At 40.5% G+C, this 17,751-nt stretch overlaps 1 protein-coding gene across 4 annotated transcripts in view; it reads right to left on the reverse strand.

Annotated features, from left to right (window-relative positions):
* robo4 (roundabout, axon guidance receptor, homolog 4 (Drosophila)) overlaps positions 1-14,996 on the reverse strand; it is a 35,036-nt gene extending 20,040 nt beyond the window's left edge. For 3 of the 4 annotated variants that reach the window (XM_055226818.1, XM_055226819.1, XM_033977772.2), the window contains exons 1-6: positions 14,913-14,996; positions 7,048-7,374; positions 2,863-3,020; positions 1,466-1,586; positions 1,174-1,312; positions 449-576 (exon numbers count right to left, since the gene is read on the reverse strand). In XM_055226818.1, coding sequence (XP_055082793.1) covers positions 449-576; positions 1,174-1,312; positions 1,466-1,586; positions 2,863-3,020; positions 7,048-7,374; positions 14,913-14,973 — 934 coding nt within the window. In that variant the 5' untranslated portion in view covers positions 14,974-14,996. Of the gene's footprint in view, positions 1-448; positions 577-1,173; positions 1,313-1,465; positions 1,587-2,862; positions 3,021-7,047; positions 7,375-10,343; positions 10,496-14,912 lie in introns of those variants that run through there. The other variant, XM_055226820.1, reaches the window with a different exon arrangement.
* Between the last annotated feature and the right edge of the window lie 2,755 nt (positions 14,997-17,751).

Below are 17,751 nucleotides of genomic sequence, written 5' to 3' on the forward strand. Positions count from 1 at the left end.
GAAGAAGAATAAATACATCATAAAAGAAGCATTATGTAACTTTTCCAGGCCTTCGGTTTGTCTCCATGGAGATGCTATTGCTTTGCCTGTAATGTTCCACAATTCCATGGGGACAGGTAGGTGATACAGGTCAGATCTGTGGAAAGGCCTGTCTGTTTACAGTGAAAATGCAAGTTTTTCAAGGTACTGTTGAGCAGTAAAATATACTTTAACTGAATAAATACAAGTTTATAATAGGTTTAATGCTATACTGTGGAATATTACAGGCAAAGCAATAACATATTCATGGAGATAAGCAGGTGGAAGACCCCATAGCGGAAAAGTTACTTAGTGCGCCTTTAACTCAATATAAAACAATATGCAAACACAGAAAACATAGAAAACACTTGATCATGTGATATAAAGTGAATTTGAATGTTAAACCCACCATTTTAAACCCTCTCATTACCTTGTACAGTGAGCTGTGCGCTGGCAGTGACCACGCCGGCGTCGTTCACAGCTGTACAGGTGTAGGTCCCTGCGTCCTGAGCCGTCACATAGTGGATCTGCAGGGTCTGCACGGGGTTCACCAGGTACCTGCAAAAACAAAGATTTATCAGGTAAAAACATTGAAAAAGTGGCACATAACAGAGCATTCACATGTATGGGTGGCTTTAATCTAATTTGTTATCCTCCCATTTCACGATGTTTTCTCTCTCTCAGGGAAAAAAAAAAAAGTTTGTTGATCCTGAGCGTTTACACATTACACACATTACACACATTACACACATTACACACATTACGGGGTTTGGTCTGAGCCCTTTCATTCCATTTTTCCCCAAGACCCAGTGTTACAAACCTGTCCCAAAGCCCTAACCCAGCTGATCTGTTCCTAAACCTGACCATAAACTTTAAATCAGACCTATTATGGTTAAAAGCTCTGAAAAGTCGATTTTATATGTTCTAGTCGCTCCTTCTCATTGACCCTCTAAAGTTGTATTTGGAGTGATTCATGTTCAAGTAATCTTTATGGCTTATTTTCAAGAGGCCATTTAGTCGGTCTACCCCAGTTTTCACCTCCACCGGTACACGCCCACTGTGACATAAGCAGCTCCTTCTCCAGTTTTATTTTCTCAGTCGGTGATACTCTTAGGATTCATATCAACACATTCATTCATTTTATATCTGTACTACCTTCCATTGGGCAGAGGCCCCTGGTCCCTGCTCCACATGACGACAGGTGCAGGGTCTCCTTTGGCCTGACAGGTGAAATGCGCCGACTCTCCCATCTTCACAGACACGTTCTGTGGTCTCTGCAGCAGCACTGGCTTCTCTGTAGCACAATGGTAAAACATTTATTCATGGACCAGGATCACTACTTGTCTTATCAGATCAGTTTGCACAGCTCTATTGTTCATAATGTTTATCTTTATATTTTATTAAGTCTAATGAAGAGTAGTTATTAAACAGTAAACATTCATCTTACCAAGCACAGTGAGGCGGGCGGCCCTGCTCTCTCTCACTCCCACTGTGTTACTGGCCACGCACACGTACGCCCCCGAGTGGCTCCTGTCTGCCGGTGCAATGATGAGCTTTCCACTCAGCTCCTGCACAGAGAACATAACACTGTATTCACTTCAACAGACCATCACAGAGTACGAACAAACAGGAAATACTAAACATCACAGTTACTTGTTTCATTCTTTTAAGTTCAGAGCGGTTCCAATCCTGCTCTCACGCATTGGTTGAGAGGTCCAATCCACTGACTCACAGGTTGGCGGTGTGACTCCAGCTCCACATGCTGTCGATGTGTTTTTGGGCAAGACACTTAACCCACCTCACCCCAGTGTCTGTGTACACTGGTGTATGAATGTGTGTGTGAATGGGTGAGTGGTTCCTTGATGTAAAGCTCTTTGAGCCTTGAAGGCGGAAAAGTGCTATATAAAAATGTGACCATGACCATTAAGAGTCTGTTTTGTTTTTGTTCATAAAATTAAGATTCAAAGCCATATTTACATATTCCATAACTCATCATGTATTGTTTTGCTCACTCAGACTTTTGTATATGTTTGTATAAACCCAGAGGAAGTTTACACTATCTGTGTGTTTAACCCATAGTATATATAAATGGACATAGCTAACTTGCTAGCTGCCTTGTTCCAAATAGGAAGTGAGCATGGGCGTGCTTCCTGCTTCATCGACTCTGGCTGCCATTCACATTACAATGAAAAACTGTGGCCCCTCTCTCTGTAACTGCTGCAGTGAGCCTTGTCATTTTGGTCTTAAAATGTTTGTAGTAACCCGCTCTATATTGTATCTCTCTATTGTCTCAATAAATCAAGATATGAACATTAATATCAGACAAATCACATGCCTTCTTTCCCAGAGGTCACTCCTGCTAGTGTTAGTAACAGGTTTGATTGACAGCGTTGGTCAGCGCCTGCTCCCTGCTAAACCAGCAGTGCTGTGGAAAGAAGCATTACCTTTGCTCCAGATTGCCTCTTTATTTGCTCTCATGCTCGCGGTTGGAATTCCAAATATGGAATTCGGCTCCAAATTGGCCCCTATATCCTCAATGAACTTCATTTAACTGTAGCCGAACGCTGTGGGTGACGTCACACTCACTTAGTCTACTTCTTGATACAGGTTATGTTTCAGTCAGGGATCTTCTTGTGAGGCTAACGCTGACCAAAATGCTACTATACCAAAATAACTGGTATTTACAAAGAATATACCATAAACATGTTTAAATCTTTTGAAATTACAGCATAACAATTGTTAATGTACAAATTCAGAATTCATAAAGTTATTCATGTAAATGTAACTCACTACTGCCCAACACTGAGGAATATTTGAATCCTTGATAATTTGAACTCTTCTTACAGTATAGTGCTGGTCTGTCTTGTTGATGGGCAGTCCGTCTCTCCTCCAGTACACGTTGGGCTCTGGGTGACCCATCGGGGGGACACAGGTCAAAACGGCCACCTCCCCCTCAGACACCTCCACATCACCGGGCTGGGCACCGAACTCCTCCTGCAACGCTGAAACAAACACAGGGATATTAGATACATAAAGATGCACAGAGACAGATGGACAGATACAGTTGAAACCAGAAGTTTACATACACTATATTTTTTCTCACTGTCTGACATGAAATCAGACTAAACTTATCCTGTTCAATTAGGCTTACCAAAATTATTTATATTTGCTAAATGCCAGAATAATGAGAGAAAGATTTTTTTAGACAATTTTCATGACTTTCTTCAGAGTTATAAGTTTACATACATTTAATATGTATGTAAACACCAGTTGGATACATAACTACCGGGTGCTACCATCGTGGGTACATCCGGTAGCTATTGCATTGTTTTTCTGATGCACTGCAAACATACTGAGGCATTTTACTTACCTCTTGCACTTTAAATAATACTGACCCCTTGCACTTTAAGTAACTGCTGCAATTTTACTTCTATTTTTCTATTTTACTTCTTTTATTAGTCTGTTGAACACTGAATAATCTGTACTTTTGAATTCTTGCACCGATTTGTATTGTATTGTTTTTACATTGTACGTGTTAATTGTTGTTTTAATTGCTGTTTAACTGTTGTATTAATTGTTGTTTTAGACCACAGATGGAAAGTAGCACTATGCTAAATCTGGTGCAGTCATCTTTTTAATGTAACTGCACATTGTCCTTTAAATAAATAAATAAATAAATAAAGAATAAATAAATAAAATTAAAAAAAATAGTATTTGGTACCATTGTAAAAGCCAAAAGTAAAATTTGTCAGCTGGACAAAAAGTTGTAGGAGCGAAAATGTTTCGCTGCTCTTCCAAGCTAACTACGCAGTGTAATTAGCTCATGGATAACACTCAAACTGCCAATAATACAGCAAATAGTTCACAATACATATAATCCAGCTCTAGGCCTGTGTGTCTGTATAATTCAGCTCTACTCCTGTGTGTCTGTATAATCCAACTCTACTCCTGTGTGTCTGTATAATCCAGCTCTACTCCTGTGTGTCTGTATAATCCAGCTCTAGGCCTGTGTGTCTGTATAATCCAGCTCTAGGCCTGTGTGTCTGTATAATCCAGCTCTACTCCTGTGTGTCTGTATAATCCAGCTCTAGGCCTGTGTGTCTGTATAATCCAGCTCTAGGCCTGTGTGTCTGTATAATCCAGCTCTAGGCCTGTGTGTCTGTATAATCCAGCTCTACTCCTGTGTGTCTATATAATCCAGCTCTAGGCCTGTGTGTCTGTATAATCCAGGTCTAGGCCTGTGTGTCTGTATAATCCAGCTCTAGGCCTGTGTGTCTGTATAATCCAGCTCTACTCCTGTGTGTCTGTATAATCCAGCTCTAGGCCTGTGTGTCTGTATAATCCAGCTCTACTCCTGTGTCTGTATAATCCAGATCTACTCCTGTGTCTGTATAATCCAGCTCTACTCCTGTGTCTGTATAATTCAGCTCTACTCCTGTGTGTCTGTATAATCCAGCTCTACTCCTGTGTCTGTATAATCCAGCTCTAGGCCTGTGTGTCTGTATAATCCAGGTCTAGGCCTGTGTGTCTGTATAATCCAGCTCTACTCCTGTGTGTCTGTATAATCCAGCTCTACTCCTGTGTGTCTGTATAATCCAGCTCTAGGCCTGTGTGTCTATATATTCCAGCTCTACTCCTGTGTGTCTATATAATCCAGCTAGGCCTGTGTGTCTGTGTAATCCAGCTCTACTCCTGTGTCTGTATAATCCAGCTCTAGGCCTGTGTGTCTGTATAATCCAGCTCTAGGCCTGTGCTCCACTCCTGTGTGTCTGTATAATCCAGCTCTAGGCCTGTGCGTCTGTATAATCCAGCTCTAGGCCTGTGTGTCTGTATAATCCAGGTCTAGGCCTGTGTGTCTGTATAATCCAGCTCTACTCCTGTGTCTGTATAATCCAGCTCTACTCCTGTGTGTCTGTATAATCCAGCTCTACTCCTGTGTCTGTATAATCCAGCTCTACTCCTGTGTGTCTGTATAATCCAGGTCTAGGCCTGTGTGTCTGTATAATCCAGGTCTAGGCCTGTGTGTCTATATAATCCAGCTCGACTCCTGTGTGTCTGTATAATCCAGCTCTACTCCTGTGTGTCTGTATAATCCATCTCTAGGCCTGTGTGTCTATATATTCCAGCTCTACTCCTGTGTGTCTATATAATCCAGCTCTACTCCTGTGTGTCTGTATAATCCAGCTAGGCCTGTGTGTCTGTGTAATCCAGCTCTACTCCTGTGTGTCTGTATAATCCAGCTAGGCCTGTGTGTCTGTGTAATCCAGCTCTACTCCTGTGTGTCTGTATAATCCAGCTCTAGGCCTGTGTGTCTGTATAATCCAGCTCTAGGCCTGTGTGTCTGTATAATCCAGCTCTACTCCTGTGTGTCTGTATAATCCAGCTCTACTCCTGTGTGTCTGTATAATCCAGCTCTACTCCTGTGTGTCTGTATAATCCAGCTCTACTCCTGTGTGCTCAGACCGACTCTGGGTCTGATAAACAAACAGTGAGGGTCTGTGGTTAATTAGCACCAGACTGAGACCTCCTCCTGTTACATAAACGGAGACTGCAGCTCTGAGCTTCTGTCAACACATCCTGAAGACCTCTGTGGGAACGCTTCTCCTCAGTATAAACCAGTCTCTAGTCTCCTTCAGGTGAGATGGTTTGGCTCTAACTGTGACTGTGTACTTCTTCACAAAGATTGGCATACATGGTTTCATACTATGGTTCAGATCTTAAGAAAACTGTCTATCAAGAGTAATCTATATTGGTTTGTTTTGCTTATTTAACATAAGAATAAAAGAAACACATAATAAGTACATGTACAATTGAACAATGAATATGCAATTATTAAGGCATATTTTAGTGATCTCTTGTGAGGAAATTCCTCCTCTACATTTGACCCATCCTTCAACCAGACAGCCTGTCAGGAGCAGTGAGATACTGCAGTGGAGCGCTCGAGGACCCATCACCAGGTTTTTTTTTAAATAATATTTTTATTTATTCAATATTTTACCAGGTAAATCCATTGAGAACACCTTCTCATTTGCAGTGACGACCTTACCAAGAGGCAGCATAAAATAGAACAGATACATTCACAAACACCAACACATCCAGTGAGTGAGAAACAGTGAGTCGTGACACTGAAACATTTGCAGATTAAAGATACACTGCCTGGCCAAAAAGAAGAATCCATTGATGGAATAACCTGGTCATTCAGTATATTCAGGTGTCAGCTGACCTCATTCTTTGAGCACAAACTGTTGCTGAACTTGGACCTGACCAACTGCAGCAACCACAACATATTTGCTTAGTTAAATCCAGGTGGCGATTTTTTTTTTGACCAGGCAGTGTATAAAAGTGTTAAAAGCAGGACCACTGATCGTGTAAAATATTCTTTGTGGAGATTCGACGTATTTTGTATGTTTTAGGTTGATGGGGGAAAACAAAGAGCCTGGAGGAACCCCACCCAGACAAAGGGAGAGTATGCAAACTACACACAGACACAGGAAGAACATGCAAACTCCACACAGACATAATGAGAACATGCAAACACCACACAAACACAGGCAGAACATGCAAAATCCACACATACACAGTGAAAACATACAAGCTCCACACAGACACACGGAGAACACACAAGCTCCACACAGACATAGGGAGAATATGCAAACGCCACACAGAAAGACCTGGGCGACTTGGGCCTGAGCTAACACACTAGCCGGAATGTTCCAAATAAAAAGTGAGCATGGGCACACTTCCAGCTCCTCTGGCCCCTCTCTCTGTACCTGCTGCTGTCAGACTCGTCATTTTGCTCTTAAAATGTTCATACTAACTCCGCTCTACATGATCTGTTTTTTGTTTTTTTTCCGAATTCCAAAGACGGCACCAAATTGGCCCCTATAACTGCTAGCCTCAATGAGCTCCATTGGACTGGAGCTGAATGCTGTGGGTGATTTCACATGCACTTCTTTATACAGGTTATGATGCAGCATGAAATAAAACATATAAAAAGCAGAAACACACTTCCCCCGGCCCCAAACTCACCTGCTATATAGAGCGACGCATTCCGGCTGGTGGCTTTCCCTACACTGTTCGTGGCCACACAGGTGTAGACCCCCTCGTGAGTTAGGCCCCTCCTCCCAGCCGTCACACTCAAGAAGAAGATGCTCCCCTCGGACAGGACAATGGGCTGGAGGTGACTGTCCCCCAGCTCTGAGTGCACTGGGACCCCGTCCTGGAGCCACTCTATGGTGGGCTTGGGGTTCCCGTCCGCCCTGCAGGAGAGCGTGGCCGGGCTGCCCACTCGCACCACCAGGTCTGAGGGGTGGTGTACAATACGGGGTGGGGTCTCCTCCGCTCGCACTCTTAAGCCTGAAGGAGACAGAAGGGTAAGAGTTAGAACTGGGTGATGTGGTGCTAAAGATCAGATCGTGAACTCTGCTTTTTTTTGTAAATCGAGAAATCATGACATTCAAACAAAGAACATTTTGTCCCACCCACTCCCCCTATTGGTCAGCCTCAGTAATACTGAGTGACAGGAGGATTTGACCAATTGCAGTGAAGTTAAGGATGCACTGATCCGAATTTGCTGGATTAGATATTGGCCTCCAAATAACGGTTCAGTTGATATCCTGGTTGGACAGATAAGTAGATTTTTTTGACAATCCTAGATATTTTTTGTCTCCAAGTTACACCCTTACACTCACGCTTACACCCACCCTTACTCCCTGCACTGTTTTTCCTATTGTTTATTATCTTAACTTGGCTCTCCACCTCTGCAGTCAAGGTTCATTTTAGCGACAGCAGAACACGATCCACAAACATCAGGCTCACAACAAACAGAGTGTGTTTAAGTGTGTGTTTAAGAGTGTGTTTGCAGCAGCGGCCAAAGAATGCCTTTGTTTGGACTTCCTCAGAGCTCGGATGGTCAAGGAAACCAGGGGAGAGCCTGGCTTCCTGCGGGAGGAGACGAGGCTCTGCGGATTCAGAGCCATATCCGCAAGGCAACAATGGAGTCAGTGCCAGGGAATTCAACCGGTACAATTTTATCGAGGAAATCGTCTCTCTCCTTCAGCAAAGCATCAACATTATGGGGATAATCTGACATAAAAGTAAAAACAGTGTTTTTAGGTCTGTCACCATAACACATTTTTTTTCATAATTAGCCATATAAGTTATTTATTCAACTCTCTGCAGCTCAAATGTTATCATATGACATAAAAATACGCAAAAATCTCCCCATTAATGCAGAGAAATTGTACACGGGATAATTATGAGTAAACGATTTTCCACTTTCAAGTCAATTAAAGCACTTTACATCAACGAACCACTCACCCATTCACACACACATTCATACACCGTGTAAGCACACATTGGGGGCGAGATGGGTTAAGTGTCTTTCCCAAGTTGATGTAGTGATCAACATGACAGGACATTTGTGGAGTTCAGACTGGGGAAGCACCAATCCAGCTGTTTATGTTCTAATACTGATGTCAAAATCTGCCAATCCCCAATAAAAACTCAGACTATAAATACTATTTATTTCCTTTACACCCAAACAGCTAATTGTAAAAATTATCTAACTGTTATTTACCATTTAAATTAACTGCAGAACAACTTTGAAAACTATCAGGAGGTGTTTGGAGCCAGCATCATCCAGTATATCGTCTTATTAGACCAGTTTATAGATCAAAATGAGATATTGACTAAACTGATATCAGATCCATCAAAACTTTCAATATTGGTGCTGTTGTGTAATTTCTACAAGTAAAACAACTAAAGATTAAAATGAACTGAGATGTTGTCTTGAATCAAAGAGTCTGAAATCAGTCTAAAACAATTAGGGCACAATTATAAGAGCTGCCTGTCCCTGACAGAGCATCAGCTCTCAGCTGTGCCATTGTCAGAACATACAACACATTTATACAACACAGACAAGAACTACATGAACCAGAAATCCAGTTTAGACCCATTAACGGAGCACAAGGCCAAAACACTCCCTGTGACATAGGATAAGCAGCTGGTCTAATTTGCATCAGACAGTGGACAGAGTACGATGTGCTGGATTTCAAGGTCAAATTGATAAGATATAATTGAACTAAGAGTTAAGAGACTGGGACTAAGAGGTCTGCATACCAGTACCCAGTCTATATGACAAAGTACAAATTAGATAAAACACTATAAGTAAAGATTTCCATAACAACGGTGAGATCCAAGCCCAAAATGGCATCGTACATCCCTAGTTAAGACTTTGGAGGAAGAAATTTCAGTTTTGTTTAAAACTGGAGTTATTCAAAGTCTGTATTGTTTAAGTTAGGGAAATTAAAAGTGAAAGTCTGTTTTTATGTGTTTTTTAATAAGATGTGATATTATCAGGTACAGTATAAGGATAATTGGCCTAATCATCCAGCCAGATGTTGATATCAGTTGTTTCAGGGGACATATATAATGTTAGGTTTTATGTTATAGTATATCCCATTACATAAACTACCTTTGACCCCACATATTTGGCGGGGTCCACAGGCAGGGCTCCTTGAGAACCACATTCACTTAGTGGAACAGGAAATACCGACTTTACTCCAAACAATAGAGTATTTACCCGCCATTGTTAAAGTGTTTTTTAACATTTAAACTTGGAAAATCTCAGACACTACTTTAATTTAAACTCTGTGGAAACACTCTGACAGGACGTCTGCTCTAAATCAAAATGTGTCTTGTTCATTTGAGCCATGTTCAAATTACTCAATATTTTCTCATAGTGTGAAGTGTGCAATACAGAAGCAGGACTAAACCAGGACTAAACCAGCTCTAAACTAGAACTAAACCAGGTCTAAACCAGGACTAAACCAGCTCTAAACTAGAACTAAACCAGGTCTAAACCAGGTGTAAACTAGAACTAAACCAGGATTAAACCAAGGCTAAACCAGGTCTAAACCAGGACTAAATCAGGATTAATCAGGACTAAATCAGGATTAACCAGGACTAAATTAGGTCTAAACCAGGATTAAACCAGGACTAAACCTGGACTAAACCAGGTGTAAACCAGGACTAAATCAGGACTAAACCAGAAATAAAGCCAGACTGGACTAGGACTAAAAAAAGCTAAAAGCACGGACTAAAACGGGTCTAGACTAACCCAGCCCTGGACCAGTACATGGACCAGTGTGTTCACGTGTGAACTGCAGCTCTGATGGCCACACGGGCGCGTCACGTTATTAACCGTTAAACAAGTTGTTGAATTAAAAATAAAATAACTTAAGTCATGCTGCGTAGTCACAAAGATGTAATGAATAGGAAAATAACATAATATAATTTTGTTTGTACTGTATGAGCTGACTTACCTGACAGAAGAGCCCACGCCAACAACAAACCAAAAGGCGAACCGCTCATTTTTACGCAGTGGTCATAGATGTAACAGCAAATAAAAGAGTGAACTAACACAGTTTTATCTAATTACAAACGAAAAGCGCTTTGTGAGTGTCTGGAAAATGATTTAAAGTCCATACAGCTGTGTGTGAAACAAAAAAGAGTCATCATCAAAGATAGAAAAGTCCCCAGTGACGCCGGGTTCGTACTGCCCCGCGGCACGAGCGCACAGGTGACGCGCGGACCAGCGACTTCCGGTCAAACTTCTTTTCAAAGTAAAAGCGCTGAGGTGGCGCGCGGACAAGCGGCTTCTGGTCACACTACTTTTCAAAATAAAATCGATTAGTCTGCGTTTATAGCATTATTCTAACCTACACAGTTTCTTATAAATAAAGAACACAGTAGAATTCAAGGTTACAAAATGGTGAATGCATCTCCCATTGAACTGGAGAGTATTTTGACATGTTTGATTTGAAGGGGAAGATTAAAGGTCCCATATTACTACGCTATTCTCTGATTTATGTTATAACGTTGTTTCCTCATCACAAACATACTTGGAGTTGTGTTTTGTTTCATTCACACATGTTTAACACACAAACCCTGCATATTTAGACTGAGTTCTTCTCTCCAACAGAAAACACTCTGTTCCACCTTGTGATGTCATGTGGCAATACAGGAAGTGCTCCACTGTGTTTTTAAAGTCCATACACTTTTACTAGAATCATTTGGATAATTTCAGACTTGGAATTGCCAATCTCTACTGAACTAAAGATAAAAGGAGCTGTTAACTTGAAAACTACCACTTTATGACATCACAAGATGGATCAGAGTGAGCTTTGGAGATGTAGACTATTAATTAAGTGAAACAAAACACAGCTCCAGGTATGTTTTTGAGGAGGTAACAGCATTATAACATGGCTTAAAGCTCACAAGAGTCCATTTTGTATAATATGAGACCTTTAACTTTTTAAAAAAGGAAAAGTTTAGACCATTGGTGCACAAATGATCAAAATGCCAATGACCTAGAGTGAATCAAAAGTAGGTTGTACATATGACCATAGTTTCTCGAGCCCGTTCCCAAAAGCAGGAAGTCAAAGCTTCCCAGCTTCCAAAGACAATTGGAGGAAATTATGTAGCCTCCATGAGCATTAGTGCAATTAGCAAAGCAGCTGGATCCCATGTTTAATAGCTGGGACTGTTAGAATCTATAAAAAGACTCAATCATTCCAAAACTAAAGATGTCCGCCGCTGAGTTATGTAGCCTTCAGCGCAAACCATGCCGACCCACAACTAAGTGAACTATTGAGCAGTCCATTCCCTCCAAAGCCAACCGTAAACGAGCTATTGTCTGGTGAACTGTGCTTTGAGCGATTCCAAAAGCCCGAGGTCTAAATGATGGATGTTTTCATTGATCTAACAACCCGGTGTTGATGGCCCCAGCATCGGGCAGCATTCAGGCCAGCACAAAAGGTTTAGAAAGGAAGAGGGATGAGTCCTGGCCAAACACAAGCTCTGGGAATGCTGCAGAGAAGAGAGAAGAGACGGGGAGACGGAGAGGTCAGGGGAAGTGTTGGGCCGGAGTTGGAGAGGAGGGTGGGATAGGGGATGGAGGGAGAGAGGAGGAGGGAAAAGAAGAGAAAAGAATGAACGTGTCAGCCCCAGTGAGGAATGTGTTAAAAAGTGACTCCGGAGTAAATTTGGGTACGTTTGGGAAAGTCATCAACAAGAGGTGTCACAGTGAATGGGATGTGTGAGGGCTTTGGAGAGGAGGAGCTGCTACTCGGAATTCTACGCATGTCTGCTTTTGTTTGATGGAAGCTGAGAAAATAAAATACAGTTTTAGTGCATTTTGTTTATGTTTCAAATGTGTTTCCAGTGTTAGCATTAGGGAACAAAACGCTACAAAACTTTGGACACACCCTCTTGTTCATTCATGTGTTTTTTCCTTTATTTTTACAACTTTCTACACTTAATATACACACAGAAGACATCAGATATATGAAGTAAAATATATGGAATTATGTAGCAATGAAAAAAAGTGAAATAACTCTACTAAATATTTTTCAACAAAGCAAAGACAGGGTACTTTGAGGATTTGAATATAAAAAAGTTGAGTTTTTCATTGCTAAATAATCCCAAATATCTTGCTTCATATATCTGATGTCTGTTAATTTGATTTAAAATGTAAAAAGTATTAAAAAATAAAGAAAAAAATGAATGAATGAGAGAGTGTAGGCCTTAATTTGGTTCATTTTTATAAAGATACAACTCAAGTAAAAAAAATTCCCCAAATATGTTATTACTTGAGTGATATCATTATTGGTTTAGAATCGCAAATCACAGTGAACACTAAGAAAAAACTATAGTATATAAACAAAAAAATGTAAATTAAACATAAAGTGTGGGTTTCTGAATGACTCCTTATTGAAGATGATTACACTGATCATAATGACTTGTACTGATACAACTACCACTATTACTTTGACTTTTTTTTATAACATTAAAACAAATCACTCATTCGAAACTCTAAATGCTTTCAAATGATTTCAACTCAAGGTTCAAGAAAATACTTTTAAAATCACAGTCATTTGACATAAACATTTGGATGAGATTTGATTATCAGTTATCAAATTCTGGATTGTATTTCATGTTTTTGGTTAATATTTATAGGTAAAAAGCGAATTACAACGTTCAAATTGTAGGATTAAACCTGACAATATTACGATACTTACAGAGTGTGAGACGCTGGAGGGTCTGAGTCACTAGACACTGTGCTCAGGTTCTGCTACTTTAAAATTCTGTTTTATCTAAGTACAAAGCAGTCTTCTATGAAATTACTCCAGAAAGCAGGGGCGGAGCCAGACTTTTTTGGTTGGCAGGGCTAAGGGGGTGCTAAGGTCTTCAATGTGGTCACTCAGAGCCGATTAACAACAGAGTCTAGCCCCCTAATATTTGGGGAGCTATGAGGGTGCACTGAGCGTTCTAGTGGAGGCTCAGGTGCTGCCCCTGCCGGAAAGTGTAAAAAGTACTGAGAGATGACGACTTACTTAAGAGTCATTGTCTCAACATCTCATTTATAATCTTAGACAAAAGGGCAAAATATTAATGAACAAAATCTGGTATTTTCACTGGTAGGACTTAGTGAATTAAAAGTAGTAAAGCACTGTACTTAAGTAAAACATTTTGGTATCTGTACTTTACTTAAGTACATTTTAAAGTGGGTACTTTTTAATTTAACTTCACTACATTTGAGAGCAGGTATCTGTACTTTCTACTCCTCTACTTTTTTGAACAGGACTAAAAAGTAAAAGTATTTTTATTATTGTGTGAGACCTGCTGAAAAGGTTGAGGGTTTATTTTTAACACGCTCATAATTTGAACAAACAAAAATATACAAATAAAAACACAGAAAAAAAACAATCAATTCAGCTGTTTCTGTTGAACAAAATTCAGCACAAATCTTGATCAAAATCACTACATTTGAAGCTTTATTAGATCTCAAAATCTGTGTGAAAAACTTTTTACTCTTTAAGTACATTTTTAAACAGGTATTTTAATACTTTTACTTAAGACTGAGTACTTCTTCCACCACTGGGTATTTTTAAACAGTCACAAAAATGAGCCAAACTAAATCATATCTGAAGAAACACAAATGTTCAAATCATTTCATATTGTCAACATAAAGCTCAAGTCACTTTAGACTTACTCACAGTGGGAACTACAACTGTTACACTGAACTCAAGCAGACTTTAAAGTATTTTTATTTTGATCACAATTTATATATTCTATTATTATTATTATTATTATTATTATTATTATTATTATTATTATTATTATTATTATTATTATTATTATTATTATTATTATTATTATTATTACGCAAGTTTGTGACGCTGGTTCACTGGCAACAGCATAAAACCAGTTCTGATTCTGTGTTTCTGAAAACTGCTCCAAAAAACACATTTGAAGAGTTAATTTTCAAAAACAGGTCAGTTCCAGTTGGGAGGCTTGGAGTTTACTCTTAGTATAGCAGTAATACAGTGATATTTAAAAATCATTTTCAAAGGCATATGAACGGCTGAAGCTCTCGTCTGACCTGAGGGACTTCTCTTGTTAATGTCAGGAAAGCCCTTTTAGAGAGTCCGCTCTGTAACTCTGATCCGTATTTGCATGTGAAGTTATATAATAATTTTTGACAGTCATTTTAAACGTGTAAATGTGGAGTGTGATGTTTTTAAATGAAAGAATGGGAGAATGCAGGTTTGAATGTAAATGTAATGGAATTGAGCTAAATCTAGTGTAAAGCATCTCTTCTCTTATCAGATTTATGTGTTTGCACCTGGTCCCTGTCAAAACAAACGAATAAACTAAACTAATTTGTGAATTTTATGTGCAGGTTTGAAGTAAATATTCCAACTAATTAAAAAGCCAAAAGTATTTCACTGTTGTCAAAATAAAAGTCCATCTCTTCTCAATAAAACTCACTCTACATTATCGTCACTGTAATCTCATCGTTGTATTTTAAAGCGTCTCAAAGATCTCACCTTTTCTCCTGTGGCCGTGGCTTCTGGGGGCCGTGTGCTTGTCTCCTATCCCATGATGCATCTGCTCCTTCACTTTGCTCTTCAAAGTCTGGATCCTGGAGCTCCAATCCAGCCCTGGTTCTCCTGGCCCTCTGCTTTGAACCACCACAACATCCACAGCCCAGGAACCCACCCAAGACACCCACACCAACCACTGTCCCATCCGCATCTTCACCCCACAGCTTCCTGGATGCTTCTACTTTTGATCCTCTGCAGCCTCCATACTTCTAAAACTCAAAATCTCAAAAGATGAACTAAAAGAGCTGTGTTTCTTCATCATGGCTCAGTCCTCCTCCTCCTCTGCTCACTAATTAGAAGTCTACAAACTCTGCGCTTGTCCCGGGATAAGTTTGGTGCTAACAATGATCCAAAAAACAACTTGGGGACCACATGCTGTGCGGGCAGAGAGAGAGAGGGGTCTGAGGGGTCCGAGGGGTGCTGTCTTCTCCAACAACATCTGTGCCATTCATTGTGATGGGACCAGAGAGCTTTGAAAACAAGGCTTCAGTCTGGAGGAGGGAGGAGAGGAGCTTTTGGGGAGTAAAAGGGGAGGTTACACATGGAGGCCGGCTTTCTCAAGTCAAATCTCTTTCATTAATCAGATTCAGACAAGGGACTGATGGAATTTAGGATTTTACGTTCTGTGCAAATAGAGCGCATAAAGTTAAAATAGGATTTAAATGTTTTTTTCTACTTTTCTTTCTGCTTATATATACACACAGAAGACATCAAATATATGAAGTAAGATATATGGAGTTATGTAGTAAAGAAAAAAAACATGTTTGGGCTTTGACGATGAGTTCATTCACACATATAACGTTTTAGACACTTGGATCTTTAAAAACACGAAAGGCCAAATACAAAGCTCTCATTCTCTCCCACTGTCTCCCTTTAATGTGACAGCTCCACCTCCCTCCATCCCTTCCTCCCCTCCCTCCACCTCCTTCCATCCCTCCCTCCCTCCACAACCAGACAAATTTGTATCTGCTTGTGTGCACAGTGTGAAGTCCCATGTATCATCTTGGCTCCAGGCTGCGAGAGCTCAGAGAAAGAGACAACTCAACCCTGACCAGAGGCCTGCTCAGATATAAGCCACAGAGGAGAGGGTTTGGAGAGGAGGGTTTGGAAAAGAGGGGTTGGAGGAGAGGGTTTGGAGAGGAGGCTGCAGAGGCTCTTCGCTGAACTGAAGTCATGGGGTTCAGTGGGTTTTTGTTGTATGTCTGACCGTCAACCTCTGGGTCAGTAGATCTGACCACTCAACCAGTGATGTTTATATCGAGAACGGGAACCGAACCACCAACCTCAGATCAGAGCTGCTGTCAAGAAAGATAAGTTAATGCCATATGGTGAAGCATTCCAGGCAAAGCAGTAGGTTCTCCATGGAGACAAGTATGTGACAGACTCTTAGAACCAAAAGTTCCATTGTACACCTTTAAAGTTGTACCTGGAATGTTCCACAGTATGGCAGTATTCTTATCTATCTCATATTTCTTCTCTTATTACAAATGTTTTATTGCAAAAACTAATTTGAAAAACATGCGTTCTTACTAAAAGCAGGGTTGCCTCTCTACAGATTTGATCTGTAACTTGGGCCAGCATCACCTGCTTGTCTGGATAAAGATAAATAAGTTTAAAACTGTTGAACATTCCAGGTAAAGCACTTACATCTCCATGGAGACCAAACAGGTGGCAGACACTCCATTAGAAAAGTTCCACAGTGAACCTTTAACTCTTGTTCATCTAAGTCCACGAGCAGCAGGTAAAGTGACACAAACAGCAGAAGCAGCAGGTGCACCTTATCATGCTATTTATAGTGTGAATAGGGCAGTAGACGGGCAAGTCACAGTCACAGCGCGTTAGCCCAGGACAAAACCACACAGGCCAAAAGCAGCAAAGAGCCATTTCACAGCACGTTAAGAGTGACATCGAGCCGACAGGAGCTCAACAGGCCCACAGATCTTTATTTAGCCCCATCACAGTTCTAGCTCCTGTGCTAAACCAGGCCCTGAAGAACTCACTCCAGCAGGCAAACAGAAAGGACCCATCTGAGCATTAAAGGGCCACTATGTAACTTTCCTGATGGAGCGTATGCCATCTGCTTGTCTTCGTGGAGATCTTAATGCTCTGCCTGAAATGTGTCACAGTATATCATTAAACCAGCCCATCCTGCACTAATTCAACTTTGTGTGTTTTTGTTGTTCCAAAGTATTTTAAAAACGTACATTCTTACTTTGAGTGAGATCACCGCTCCACAGATATGACCTGTCACTTGAACTAATGGCGTCACCTAGTTGTTTTCTTGGAGATAAATAAGTTTAATAACAGTGGAACATTCCAGGTAATGGATTAATGTTTCCATGGATACTAGCGGGTAGCATGTGATATGACATTATTTACAGACTTTCTTTGGGTTCTCTTTAGACCAGGGGTGTGCAAACTTTTTCATCAAGGGCCAAATCCTGAAAGATATTTGAAGCAGAGGGTCACATCATGGCACACAGGGTCAACAAATGCATTTTACATAATAGTTTTGATAGAGCAATTGTACTTTTGGATGTACAAGATTGAATTTTTGGTTTGTGTCACAATGAGCTCTGGTGATATTGGGGTTATAGTGGTAGAAATACTTAAATTTGTTGTAAAAAAATATATGATCAATTCAGCAAATACCGTAAATTTCGGATTATAAGCCGCTACTTTTTTTCCACGCTTTGAACCCTGCGGCTTTTACAGCAGTGCGGCTTATATATGGAATTTTACTGGATAACGGACCCTGGGGGGCGCTCTCTAGCTGTAAACG

Source organism: Periophthalmus magnuspinnatus, chromosome 14 (genome assembly GCF_009829125.3).
Source record: "Periophthalmus magnuspinnatus isolate fPerMag1 chromosome 14, fPerMag1.2.pri, whole genome shotgun sequence".
NCBI classification, from domain to species: Eukaryota; Metazoa; Chordata; class Actinopteri; order Gobiiformes; family Gobiidae; genus Periophthalmus; species Periophthalmus magnuspinnatus.